Source organism: Epinephelus moara, chromosome 12, assembly GCF_006386435.1.
Source record: "Epinephelus moara isolate mb chromosome 12, YSFRI_EMoa_1.0, whole genome shotgun sequence".
In the NCBI taxonomy this organism is placed as follows: Eukaryota; Metazoa; Chordata; class Actinopteri; order Perciformes; family Serranidae; genus Epinephelus; species Epinephelus moara.
Window position 1 is genome coordinate 9,265,927 of NC_065517.1, and position 13,356 is coordinate 9,279,282.

Here is a 13,356-nt window from a genome sequence, read left to right on the forward strand (position 1 = left end):
GCTGCAAGTGCTTAGAAACCATTACATGAATAATAGATTATATTTTAACTGTAAAATATCCAGCTTTGTACATATCTTAATCACAGTTCTAACAACAGTAACAACCATTTTTGATAAGAATTTGTTTAATTTTATGTAAAAACAAACAAACAAACAAAACAAAACAAATAATGGCAGATATATCGTCATCGGGATTATTAAATTGTTAAATATGGACATCAGTGTCAGCTTGGGCTCAGCTGGGCTCTACTACTAATAGGAATGCACCAATTATAAATTTTTGGGCCAATTCCAATTTTTAAAGTAATGATTTAGCCTATAGCCGATAGCAGTGTTTTTTTTGTTTGTTTGTTTGTTTTTTGGGGTGGTTGTTTATATTTTCTTTTTGTTGTTCCCCTTTTGTGCCAGAGAAACAAACTAATATTTAAAAAAATAAAATAAAAAATTAACTGAACTGTAATTTCGCCTTCATTACTCTACCTTTGAATTGCCACAAATTCAGTCATACAAATTTATGAAACAACCTATAATAACCTTTTTTTCACGTTAAAAAAACATTTTTTAAACATTTTTCACTGAGTAGAAACAGTTATTTTTAATCAACTGTAATTATTTCACGCCAAAAACTAAATTTTCCCGTCTCCAGACGCGTGAAAACGTCCTTTTGTCCTGAAGGTTTCCTGAGGAAGATCTCTGTTTGTTTTTAATGTCTTCAGGATGAAGGTTGTCTTTAGCCCTGCTTTGTAGCCTGCGCAACATCAACGTAACATAACAAAAAAAAACAACAACAGCTACTGCCATCGGTGAATGTAATATTATTTGCAGATTGGCCGATAGCAGTCAACAAGATGTTTGGCCGATAAATTGGTGCGTCCTTAATGCTAAGCTTTGCTGTTTTAAAAAGAGCAATACATGAGTGTAGAAGGACTGAAACAAATTCACAGACTGACAACAAATATTTAACAGATGACTCAACATTGGTGAATCAGTGATCGTGTCATTGTTTGTTTCATGTCAGCCTGCTTTATTTTACTGTCGGTACTTACGTGTCTGACTGTCTTACTGCAACAAATGAACCAGGCCAAAAATGTATGTGTGTGTTGTGTTTCCTAAGCCTTAAATATACGTCAGTTAGCGAACTGTATGTGTCATTGTTAAGAGTTGCAAACTTACAATGTAACTGTTTGATGATACAGTCTTTGTTGCCTTTGAGGATTCTAATGTTAATCCTTGATAATAACTTTATTTCCTGTCTCTCTTTCCTTCAGAACAACAACAATTTAGACGCCTGCTGTGAATACTTGTCCCAGGTCAGTCCGGGCTACCTGTACAGTGAAGAAGGAAACCTCAGCTTTTCTGACGACCCCAGCTTCATCAGGCTTCGTAATCACATGACCCAGCTGAACCTGGGCCCGCAGTCACAGAATGTGCACGTGTCCCCGGTTCGGGACGGCCTGAGAATGAACGGCAGCCGGACTCTGGCCCACAGCCTGAGTGACGGGCCCCTCCCGACAGGCCAGGCCCCCAACAGTGACTTCTTTCAGCAGGAGCCCCAGTCAGCCCCAGTGCAGGTGCCCTCCAGCATCAATGTGTTTGGTGTGATGGAGCCCACACGCAAACCGCAACCTCCACAGCACCTTGGACTCTACCCTCTGGGTGTCAAAGGAACGACTATGGGTGTCCAGCAGACACCACGCTTCAACCCTATTACCGTGACGCTAGCCCCCAATATCCAGACGGGCCGCAACACCCCCACTTCTTTGCACATACATGGCGGCCCACAGTCGGGCCTCAGCAGTCCACAGGGTAACTCTATCTACATCAGGCCCTACGTTAGCCAGACTGGTACGACCCGGCAGAACCAGCAGCAGGGAGGCAGGGCCCAGTACAGCCCCACTTCCCAGCCCCAGCAGCAGATCTACCAGATCTCACATCCCCACTCCCTGTCCAGCTCCTGGTCCGGCCCTCAGCACGCCTCCTCCTCACATACCTCACAGCACCAGACCCAGGGCCACCAGACCTCTCACGTCTACATGCCAATCAGCTCCCCGACAAATCCCCAGGCGCCCTCCATTCTTCCCACTGGAAGCCAGGCCTCTTCCTCCGGTGTCTCCTCATGCTCTTCTTCCTCGTCCTCCTCTGTCATGCCCACGTCCCTGTCGACCATCAGCCAGTACAACATCCAGAACATCTCCACTGGCCCGCGCAAGAATCAGATAGAGATCAAACTTGAATCTCCTCAGAGGAGCAACTCCACAACAACAACTGCCGTGCTGCGGACAAGCAGCGGGCCCCGGTCCTCCTCCACCTCCTCCTCCTGCCCGTCCTCTTCCTCCTCTTCGACCGGGGTAGCTACTGTCCCCACCACCCCTCTCTCCATCGGAGGCCCAGGTCTGAGCCGCAGCCAGCCCACTGTTTACATCTCTGCCAGCCCGCCTACTGCTGCTACCACTCCCTCTGAGGAGGCCGTCATGGCCTCAGCCGGCTCCCGCTCCCAACCTAAGTTTTACATTTCTGCCAACGCCTCCAGTGATGACAGTGGGGGTAGGAACCCTCCCACAGTCTACATCTCAGCCAACCCTCCGTTGCAGGGGCCGTCGGGGGCCAGGAACATGGGGGGCCAAGTGAGCATGGGCCCCGCCTACATCCACCACCATCCACCTAAGTCCCGTGCCTCTTTAGGAGGGGGAGGCACAGCTTCTTCCCCACGCGTGGTGGTGACTCAGCCCAACACCAAATACACTTTTAAAATCACAGTATCTCCCAATAAGCCCCCAGCCGTGTCCCCCGGAGTTGTGTCCCCGACTTTTGAGCCCAACAACCTCCTCAGCCTACCCTCAGAACACCACTTCGCGGAACCAGACCCCCTCCATCTCTCAGACCCGCTGTCGCCACACAGGGAGAGGCCGAGTGAGCCTCGCAGACTCAGCATGGGCTCTGATGATGCAGCGTACACACAAGGTGAGCAATGCTGAGTATCATCACTTAGATCATAAGTCCAGCCTCTGGGCCCTTGGCTCTGGGCAAATGCAAAAGAAGGCAAGGAAAGTATATTTATGTAACATACTATTTCATATCATATTCAGAGGTAGCTCAAAGTGCTTTACATAAAAAAGGTAGAATTAAAATGTTAATGATAATAAAAAAGAAATAAAAAGGCAAATGAGAACACTAAACATAAATAAATAAATCTTCTAAAAAAAATTACATATTCACAACTCCTTACTCAAAAGTATATTATACCAGTAAATAAAGTAATTACAAACCCTTTAAAACCTTTTTTTACAATGTTCATTTCCTCTCTGGATTATTTTTTACGATAATTGACATAACTTGCACAGCAAAATGAAATCTTGAAGCTGTTTTCACAGCACGTAAGTTTGCGGACACATACTTCAGATAAGGAGGTAAACGCCCACAGCTTGGACCAAACAGACAAAAATGTCCAGAAATGGTTTACACTGTGATTCCTCCACCAAGTAGGCCTCTGATGTCCCGTTAGAGCTGTTTGGGCCGTTTATTGGTTGTTTAGCAAATGTCAAGTGGCTATAGAGAGCCCAGTGATGAGGCAAAAAGAGCAGTTTTCAGACCCATTTTAACTGTGAGTGAAGGGTTTTTTTTTGCTACCAGCAGCTGGTCTAAATGCTTTTTCCATCCCTTCCTGCCAAGAAAGTAATTTTACTATAAAGTATACTGTGTGATTTTAAAAGTCTCTTTCCATAACATTGACTGTAATGTATTTCTCCAGCCAGACTGTGTATACTTGCTGCCACTAATGTTCAGTTAGTGTAGAAACAGCACTCTGCATGTCCGCCTCTATGAGGTAGATAAAAGTAAAGGTGACTCGCTCAGTGAGGGCCGGCGTGATGACGGCAGCGTGAGTCCTCCTCACTAAATGCTGCGTTTGCTCTGACGACCCCTGAGACTGGTGGATTCTGTAGTGTGAGTCAAACGTGTCAGAGCACACTGCTGTTTCCTTTTTTGGGCTTTTGACTGTATTACGTATGAGTCACCGGCTGTGGCTCCTGCATTGCGGTGACTACCACCTAGAGGGGCTTCACAGCGGGCATGCTGCCTCTGCTGTTGACCCTCATCAGCCCAGTTTCCCCCTAATTTATCTGCTTTGGCTTGTAAAATGTATATTGACACCAGCACTGTACCTGATAAAGACACACCTGTCACCACATAGCTGTTAATAAAACAATAATGTGTTAGCCATCACCAGTCACTATTTACACGAGAGCTGTAGCTGTTACTGTTTGGCAGCAGAATAATATTATTGTTATTACATAATTTTGTTGAAGACTTGGTTCTGGTTGGAAAGTGAAGGCCTGTTTCAAATGAGACAAATTAAATCTGGTGCCATAAGACATTACCCCTTTGATTCTGCACATATTCCTGCGGGACACTGTATGTTCTTTTATTTTTATGTGTTTGTTATTGTGGTATAGTAGGTTAGTAACCTCACACAGCTAGACTACAGCGTGTTGTTTTTTTTTTACAGAGAGTTTTTTTCTAAGATATTAAAGGAGCACTTAAACCACAAAATAACAATTTGTATATCAGTTATTCACCTTGTGTTACTTTTAATTAATTAACAAAACTTTGTTTTTCTTGCATGCCTCCACAGTGAACGAAGAATCCACAAATTGAGAAAATTCTTGATGAATTGAAGTAAATGGGGGCCGTGTTTAACAACAGCAAAACTTTATTAAAACATCTGTTTACAAACTCTCACACAAATCCCACAGTATAATCCAAGTCTCATTTATCCAGTTGTAAGCTCGGTACTTCTTAAACACATGCACTCTTGTTAAAACTGAACTGAAAGTGAAACTTATCCATGCCCTCTTCAAAGCCAGACTCTCCTTACAAAAATGTTAATGGTACCTTGCTGAACACAGGAGCTGCTGTCTACCACTGCATTGATCAGTTAGTTAATTTGTGTTATTATATGGTTAAGTGTTTTAAGGGTTAGTCTGGATTCACCAATGTCACACAACGACACAAAAACTACCGATTGAGGCAGGGGTAGGCCACTAGCCTCTCCGTTCACCTGTGACAAATTACTGTTTTTGTCAGTGGAGTCTGGCTTTGAAGAGAACACAGATATGTTTCGCTTCCAGTTCAGTTTTAGATTTAGTTTAGTCATAATGCAGGTGTTTGGGAAGTACTGAGCATACGACTGGATAAATGAGACTTGGATTATACTGCATGAGAGTTTGTAAATGTTTGTCTTGATGTGATTTTGCTGTTGTTTTCTTTGTGAATTTAACGTTACACAGGGTTAGTAACTGATATACAAACAGTCATTGGGGGGGTGAAGTATTCCTTAAAGGTTTTGGAAAAATAATTAATCTAGTCTTGTGTGTACTAGATCATTGAGTGAACCTTTGAATAATAATGTGACTCGTTGTCTCCCCAAATTCCTGCATCTCAAAAACAACAATTAAAAGCAGGTGTTGCGGGTATAAAAAGTGTTACTCTGTAACTGCAGGACCTATTTGGCAGCTTAATTTGGTGGATAGGTTAGGAGAAATTAAACGGTGGGTGAGTGGGCCGTTTGTCGAATCAGGTGTAAGACAGGGTCATGTTGATGCCTGAGTGAGGAAGAGGACTGTCCGTCATCTTTTGTACTGTAAAATGACAAAAAATAGTGCTATGTGTTTGCCAAGAAGGAAGACAAAGCTTAAACTACCATCATCACATAATAAATTAAAATTAAAAAGCTGAACACAAAGACTGTTATCTGCTGCCGAGAAACTAAAGGCACATTTGCCTCATCATAGCTGAACTTAACACTGTAAAGCAGGGCAATGTGTTCATATGCACTGTGTATCATGTTCAGTTCACATTCGTTTGTACGCGTGCTGGGCTATTTGTATATTAATACCATTTAGTTCATGTGCTCTCATACTGTGTGACTTGGAGTTAGCAGTTTAGCTCCAAGATATTTTGACCAGAGAACAAGTGTACGCTCTCCATCTTCTCATAAGTCGTGAAGTGGCGTGTGTTTGTGTGTAGCAGCAGAGAGCCAGAGAGTTGTTTATCATTGAATGTCTGCGCAGGAGGTGTTACAACCTGCCAACAGATGCAGGAACTATAATGAATTATGGGAAACATGCTGTAGAGACTTGAGCAGGACATGTGCACAGTTAAGGTTCTGTATTAAACAGTGCAGCAGAATGCGCCTGCAGCAGTTTGCTAACCGGGATACGTCTGATCTCTCGCTGTTACCACAATAGGTGATGAAACGTAGACCGATAGAAAGCCCAAGGAATCTGATGTAGTTCCCCTGTCTCTCCTTTCACAAAGTTGTTTTTATGCTCAAAACTGGTTTGACTGGTGTATACAGAGATCATCCTGTGGCGTATCTGAAAATACAGTCAGTACAGCACATTGTCCTTCAAATGACTGTTGTCAGCAGTTTTNTGTATATATATATATATATATGTATATATATATATATAATACTTATTGAGTGTCTCTCCCTCTTTGATTTTCTGTCATGCTAAATGATGTTTACATTGTTCAGTTTACTAGTGATTGAATGTTGACAAGACAATCGATGACAGTGGTGTGTGTGTGTTCTCCAGCGTTGTTGGTCCATCAGAAGGCCCGCATGGAGAGACTGTGGCACGAGCTGGAGCTGAAGAAGAAGAAGCTGGAGAAGCTAAAAGAGGAGGTCAACGAGATGGAGAATGACCTGACCAGGAGACGGCTGGAGAGATCCAACTCGGCTTCCCAAATTCCTTCTGTAAGCTTAATTTGGTGATTTTAAAGGGGACCTATCATGCTTAATTTCAGTAATACTTGTATTTTGAATTTCTGTCAGAATATGTTTACATACTTTTATGGTCAAAAAACACATTTTTCCCTTCATACTGTCTGAGCTGCAACTCCTGTTATCACCTTCTGTATGAAGCGCTCCGTTTTAGCTCCTGCCTCTTTAACCCACCCTGCTCTGATTGGTTAGCATTTCCAGTCTTCTGTAACTCAGTGTCTCTGCACCATCAATGCAGTCCAGGGAATGACTGTAACGGAGTATAGCGGCACATTCTACCAGGAAGAATCTCCAATAAAAGCTTCTAAACAGAACCAGACATGTTTCAGTAGGAATATGATCCAAAATCAGTGAGAAATTAACAACATCTGCAACCAAGATAACATGTTTCCCTGACGTTAGCATGTAGCTACATGTAGCAGTTTAGGCTGCTTGCTGTAGCATGCCTGGAGCAGATGACCATATAAAGAAATCCATTAGGAGCTGATGTCAGCTTTTCTCAAAAGTAGAAAAGCGTTTTTTTTTTGTTTTTTTTTTCCAGAACGGTCTGAAGCTTGGGGTTTTTGCTCACAAGGATTACTTTTATGTATGTTTATCTTATTAATATCTTATTTAAAATGAACATCCGACATACATTGTATCTAAGCATAAAAGGTCGCCTTTAAAGATATAAATGTGTTGCATTATTTTTTTCTTTAATTTAACAGTGACAGTTGAAATGCAGACAGAAAATGTAAGACGAGATAGGTGGGTATATAATAACACAATGGTCCCAGGACTTGGCCTTTACCAGCAGACCCCTGGATGCCCTTGCAGCCCAAGCCTAATTTTTACAAACTGTGATATTTATTGTTGAGAACAATAATCATCAGCTTTAGTTAACATCAGCCAGAAAGTAGAAAATTTGGGAGAGAGAAAATCTTAAGTAAATCTAAGCATCATTCACTGGCAGATCAATCAATTTAAAAACAAATTCAATGTGATTTTATTAGCAGTCATCAGAGATGTTCTTCTCTTCACAACTGCAAACAAATGTTTTTTCTGGTTATTACTGACAGATAAAAAGCTGAGCAGACAAAAACAAAATGATCTGGGTCACATTGCCATTCTTGGTTCCTATCGATGCTCCTACACCCTGAAACTATGCTGATTGCAGGGTCTGTTTATGATTTGGCTGATTCAGTTCCATATTTTCAGACCGACAGAGCACACAGTTTCTGTCAGATTCACTTCACAGCTCATTCTGGAGCTGTGCAGCAAGTTGTGCAGCTAAAGCGGCGATGGTGAGAGTTCAAAAGAAAACATAAAGCGAATGTGTCTTTTTATATTTATCTTCAGCAAAGCTTCGTGTTTATGTTAGATTTGCAGCGGTGAGTTTGTTGAAACCTCTTGGGTTCAGATCAAGTGCCACTCTGAGCTTCTTCTTGAGTCAGCTGTTTCTGTCGGTTATTACAGTTTGAGCGAACAGAGGGGGAAAGTGGCTGCGGAAGGTTAATTGGCTGGTGTTGCTGAGCTCAGTAGCTCTTTGGTTCAGTGTTGTTTACTGAGGCGAGCCAGTTGGGGAAAGCGGAGCAGCTCTCCTCCTGACACGGTCCCAGATCTGCTCCACTGACTTAGAAGCAGGATGTCTTAGAGCTGCCTGTGTGTGTGATGGCTGACCAGCTGATCCCTTCCTGTCTCGTTCTTTTTCAGATTGAGGAAATGAAGCAGTTGCGATGCAAAAACAGGTTACTGCAGATCGACATTGACTGCCTCACCAAAGAAATTGATCTCCTACAAACAAGAGGTATGATTCTGGCTTTCAGCTCATGTACACGTGTTGTGTAATAATAATAAAGTTAGCAGTAAGTCGTTGAGTGAGGGAGGTCAGTTTGGATCGAGGGTTGTGCAGCTGCTCACATCCTCTCTGCACACTCACTCAAGGTGCTGCCATTGTACTGTTAACTACCAGTCCTTCCTGAATTGCATCCTGTTGCTGGTTGGTAACACGGGATTTATTGGCCCCCTGGCAGCACTCCACTGCTGACAGAAACCAAGCCACCGACCAGCTGCTTCACACAGGTGGAGGAAGGCTCACATTTATGACAATGCCTGTTACTTACTAACGTCACAGACCTGGTGATACCTGGGATTTAAAGTGAGATATGTGACCAGCTATGTTGTCACGCCACAGCCAGTTTTCTAATTGTTTATGTATAGCTAGCAGTCAGAAGTGATGGCTATGAAACATGAAGTGGTATTTGATATGGCACACCAAGACATGAATGATGACATTTTATATCCCAAAGGTCAAAGGTCAGCTTCACTGTGACATCATAATGCTCTGCATAAACACTTTTCTCACCATTATTCAGCATCATAACTCAGGAACAGAAGGGAAGACATTTGGTCAGATACTGAATCGGTGACACTAGTCTTTGGTGTTCACCTTGAAACTCTTCTGATTGTATCGATCGTCTGTGCTGCCGGGTCGAAGATGTGTGTGAAGCATCCATGTTTTCAAAGACATGGATGTAAACTGTAAGAGAAACCTGACTGGTGTGCAGAGGCATACAGCAACAAGACGGTAACTCTAGTTTCCATCCATTTACAGGACCACACTTTAATCCCAGTGCAATCCATAATTTTTATGACAACATTGGATTCCTCGGTCCTGTCCCACCCAAACCCAAAGGTACTTTATCTATCGGTAAGTTTAGAAAAGGTTGCATGGTCACATGTGCTGACATTCCTCATTCTGTTGAACACTTTCTTTCGATTAACCTTTTCGGATTCACTACATTAGCATTGGCCCCTTTTATAATCTTGTTGATAGGTTATTTATATTTTTATATCTATTTCATTTATTTCCTTATGTGCTAAGGTCAAGCCAGGCATATGGTTGTAATTTGTAATATCAACTTTTCATTCAGTCATCCATTCATTCATTCCTTGCATGGTATCTTGGTGTTGCATGGTAACAGCTTGTGTTTACTAAACCACACTGGATAATAGGCCACAATATGCAAAACCACCTGTACTGCCCACAAAGCATCTATAAGATTAATGTTACTAACTTCACTGTTCCATTCTTGTTTTTATCAGGGTTGTACCAATATGGGTTGCTGAAAGCCAACACCAAAATCAGCATATAAAAAAAGAGCCTCCTGGTTGAAAGGCACTGTCCAAGATTTAGCTACGTTTCAGTGAATCAAAGGATATTACACTTCCGGATATCCTGTTGGAAACTGATGCCACATGGAGGTCATCCAGTTTATTATCCTGACTGCACAATGGCAACCAGGATGCTAGTTCAGCTGGTGCCCATTTATTCTTCATCTCTCCTCAGTATTTACTGATGTTAACACTTAAAAACCTTGACCAGGCTAACTAGCAGCAAGCTAGCTAGAAGTAGGCAAGAGGAGACTTTACAAACTGGTGAGGTAATTTCCTCGCTTTGATGAGTGATAGACATAAGAGCCTAGATTTAGCACAAATTTAGTGGAGCTGACAGAGAGGTGACTCAAAGTGCTTCCTTCATTAGGTGTAGTCGATCATTACATTACAATCAGCCCAGTATATTGGTTTAACCCTGTCTATGACTGATTGATTTCTTCATTTCTGCACTTTCCTTCTTTTCCTCCTACCTGCTCATCAATCTTTTTCATCCATCCATCCGCCCTCCTCATCCATCCATACATTCCTTGCCCTTTGCTCGGCTCCATCACCCCTGGGCCAGACAGGAGAGGATGTAGATATAATGTGACCTCTGAGCTCATGATGGAGCCCTCCTCTGGTCCTCCCCCTCCTCTCCCACTTGGTTGGTATCTCTGCTCTTCTCCTCTTCCTTCAGTCTTCCTCCCTTTATCATCAACCATGTATCCTGTCATTAACGAGCTCCACAAGCTTTTTTTTTTACCCCTTTTGATTTATAGGTTTGTCTTTATGTAGCAGGTCTTTTAATTATCTCAAAGGGACAGTTCACCCCAGAAGTCATAAATACATATTTTTCCTCTGCCCTGTAGTGCTGTTTAGTAATCCAAATTGTTTTGGTGTGAGTTGCCGAGTTTTGGAGATATCGGCCATAGAGATGCCTGCCTTCTCTCCAATATAATGGAACTAGATGGCACTCAGCTTGTGGTGCTCAAAGTGCCAAAATAATACATTTGAAAAACTCAACAGCAATGTCTCTTTACAGAAATCATGACCTGGTTACTCAAGATAATCCACAGACCTTGTTGTGAGCAGTTTCACTACATTTGTTAACTGTATCACCACGCAGAAGGAAACGTGCATCTGCTCATGGATGTGAGGCTCATGCTCGTGACAGCGTCAGATGTTAACACTAATGGCGTCCTCCTCAGCTGAGCTGTGACGTTAGCTACCTGGTATGTTTACTAGGTGTTACGTTAGCTAGCAGTAGATGCACTCTACCTTCTGCACGGTGATTCGGTTGGTGGGTGTAGTAGAAACAAAGCAGGGACAGCTAAATATAGGAGTTTAAGTATACCTCAGAAAGTAAATATTTTAAATGTATTCTACTGTACATGTTCATTTTAGGAAGTAAAGTCGATTTAATATAAGACCTTTCACAGAGTAAGGTCCCAAAGTGCTACTGAAATATATAAAGACTAGAAGTGTATGATTTGACTAAAAAAGTAAACAAAAATTGAAATAAATTGTAATATTGAATTGCAATACTCTTAGAATTGCAATACTTTAAAATGGCAATACATACTCAAGTATCATGATTGTATTGAGTCAGGACGTAAGAGTATCATCCCAGCAATCTGTTGGACAAATAGGTGCTAGCTGTTAGCTTAGTTAGCTTGCTCAAATATCGGCTTTTCCATCACAACAAATTTAAGGTTCCTACATTAGTAGCTTGCAGTGAACGTACAAGCAGTGTAGGGAGGAGGGGCCAAGTTTGAATGTTGTGTTTACAAACAGTAAGCGAGAGTTCCTGCGCAGTGTACCTTTAAATCTTTACTGCCAAGACTGATACACAGGTGTTCACTTCACCACAGCCACAAATGTAAATAATGTGGATGTCCATGTTTTCAACATTTTATGGATAAACTTAGTGAGCTGCACTACTTTTTCTGTATTCTGACTCTTCCTCCTCTTCTTCACAGACCCGGGCAGTAAGATTGTGAAGCCCATCGCAGACCAGGAGGAGGACGAGGGGACGCAGTGGGGCTGCACTGCCTGCACCTTCCTCAACCACCCCGCCCTCAACCGCTGTGAACAGTGCGAGTTCCCGCGGCACTTCTGAGCCAACGAGGCTGCGCCGCCCCCTCCTCTGCCCGCCTGTCTTCTACCAGACCAGAATAGAAAAGGGCCTTTCTGTTTCCTTTTCACCCTAGTTGTATGAAAACTAGGACGGGGCGTAGTCATCGTGCATCATGCGTCCTGTTTTCCTTGATTTTTTTTTTCTTCTTTTCTCCTCTCTATGGTTTGTAGAATGCTGTCCACTGAAGGCTTGACTGGATAGTGTTTACAGCTTGTGTTTTTTCATAAAGGCTGGCAGAGTCGGATGATACCTCACCTTCGAGACTCAGATGGCGAGGGGGGTCACATCCCCCTTTTCTGCTCGACGGGTGACACGTTAACCCTGGGGATACCTCGCTGCTCCCACTTACAGTATTATGAGTGTGGCCCTGCAGTGTGACGGCACACATACACACACCTACACACACACACACACACACACACACACACACACACACACACACACACAACACAGGTGCCAATGTGCCTTTTTGCTGATTACATTTTTGTTTTTTTCTTCCTCTGTGGTGGCATGACCAGGGGATTGGGAACTGTGTTCAGCCACTGCTCTCCACCTGAAGGGAAAACTAACAGACTAATCGTGGACTTTAAAGTTTGTTTGCTGTTTCTAGAGGATGTCAAAAGGGGGAACCGGCAGTGTGGCTGCCGCTCAAACGTGCCTCTCATCCCCCCCCCCCTTCAGTATCCCCTTTTCTGTCTCTTCAGTCATGAGTTAATGAAAAAAAAGAAACTAAGTTGCATGCTTTGTGTACAGTACACGGAGGCAGAAACTCCCCTTGAGCTTTTTACTGTACATAATTTTAGAATGTGCCTTGAAAGCCTTCTTCCTCACACTATGAATCACTTGTATTTCCTGTAAGTATAGCTTTATAGACTTTATTAACTTTTTTTTGTCTTGTTTTGTTTCCCTCTTTCAAACGAATAAGCACCATGCTCCCTTTTTAAGCTTTTTACTTGATTTCTGTGAGAGTTGAAGCCTTGCAGAAGGAGAGGAGCAGAGCGGTAACAACCCTCGCAGTCATCATGAAGCTACGTCTGCCCGGTCCGTTCATCGCTTGTGTAATTGCTGAGTTTCTTGTGTACGATCTGCAGATGCAGCAAAGAGGAAGGCGATGGAGGAGTCTATTTTTTTTTTTTTTCTTCTTTTTTTTTTATTTTATTCAGGACGCCAAATATGTCGGGACTGTCGGGGGAGGGAAGGGGTCAAAAAGCAAAATTTACAAACTGCCATCTTATCTGACAACTGGAATGTAAGTTTAATGTTTGGGGACAGCTACACCTCAGTGCAGAGAGACTCTCAT

General features: G+C 42.8%; 1 protein-coding gene across 6 annotated transcripts in view; it reads left to right on the plus strand.

The window, feature by feature from the left end:
* Positions 1 to 12,735, plus strand: part of tab2 (TGF-beta activated kinase 1 (MAP3K7) binding protein 2) — a 48,908-nt gene extending 36,173 nt beyond the window's left edge. For 3 of the 6 annotated variants that reach the window (XM_050058060.1, XM_050058059.1, XM_050058058.1), the window contains 6 exons: positions 1,269 to 2,961; positions 6,597 to 6,757; positions 8,477 to 8,570; positions 9,378 to 9,473; positions 10,503 to 10,583; positions 11,899 to 12,735. In XM_050058060.1, the coding sequence (XP_049914017.1) occupies positions 1,269 to 2,961; positions 6,597 to 6,757; positions 8,477 to 8,570; positions 9,378 to 9,473; positions 10,503 to 10,583; positions 11,899 to 12,038 (2,265 nt within the window). In that variant the 3' untranslated portion in view covers positions 12,039 to 12,735. The remainder of the gene's footprint in view (positions 1 to 1,268; positions 2,962 to 6,596; positions 6,758 to 8,476; positions 8,571 to 9,377; positions 9,474 to 10,502; positions 10,584 to 11,898) is intronic. The other 3 variants (XM_050058061.1, XM_050058063.1, XM_050058062.1) reach the window with 3 other exon arrangements.
* The last annotated feature ends 621 nt before the right edge of the window (positions 12,736 to 13,356 follow it).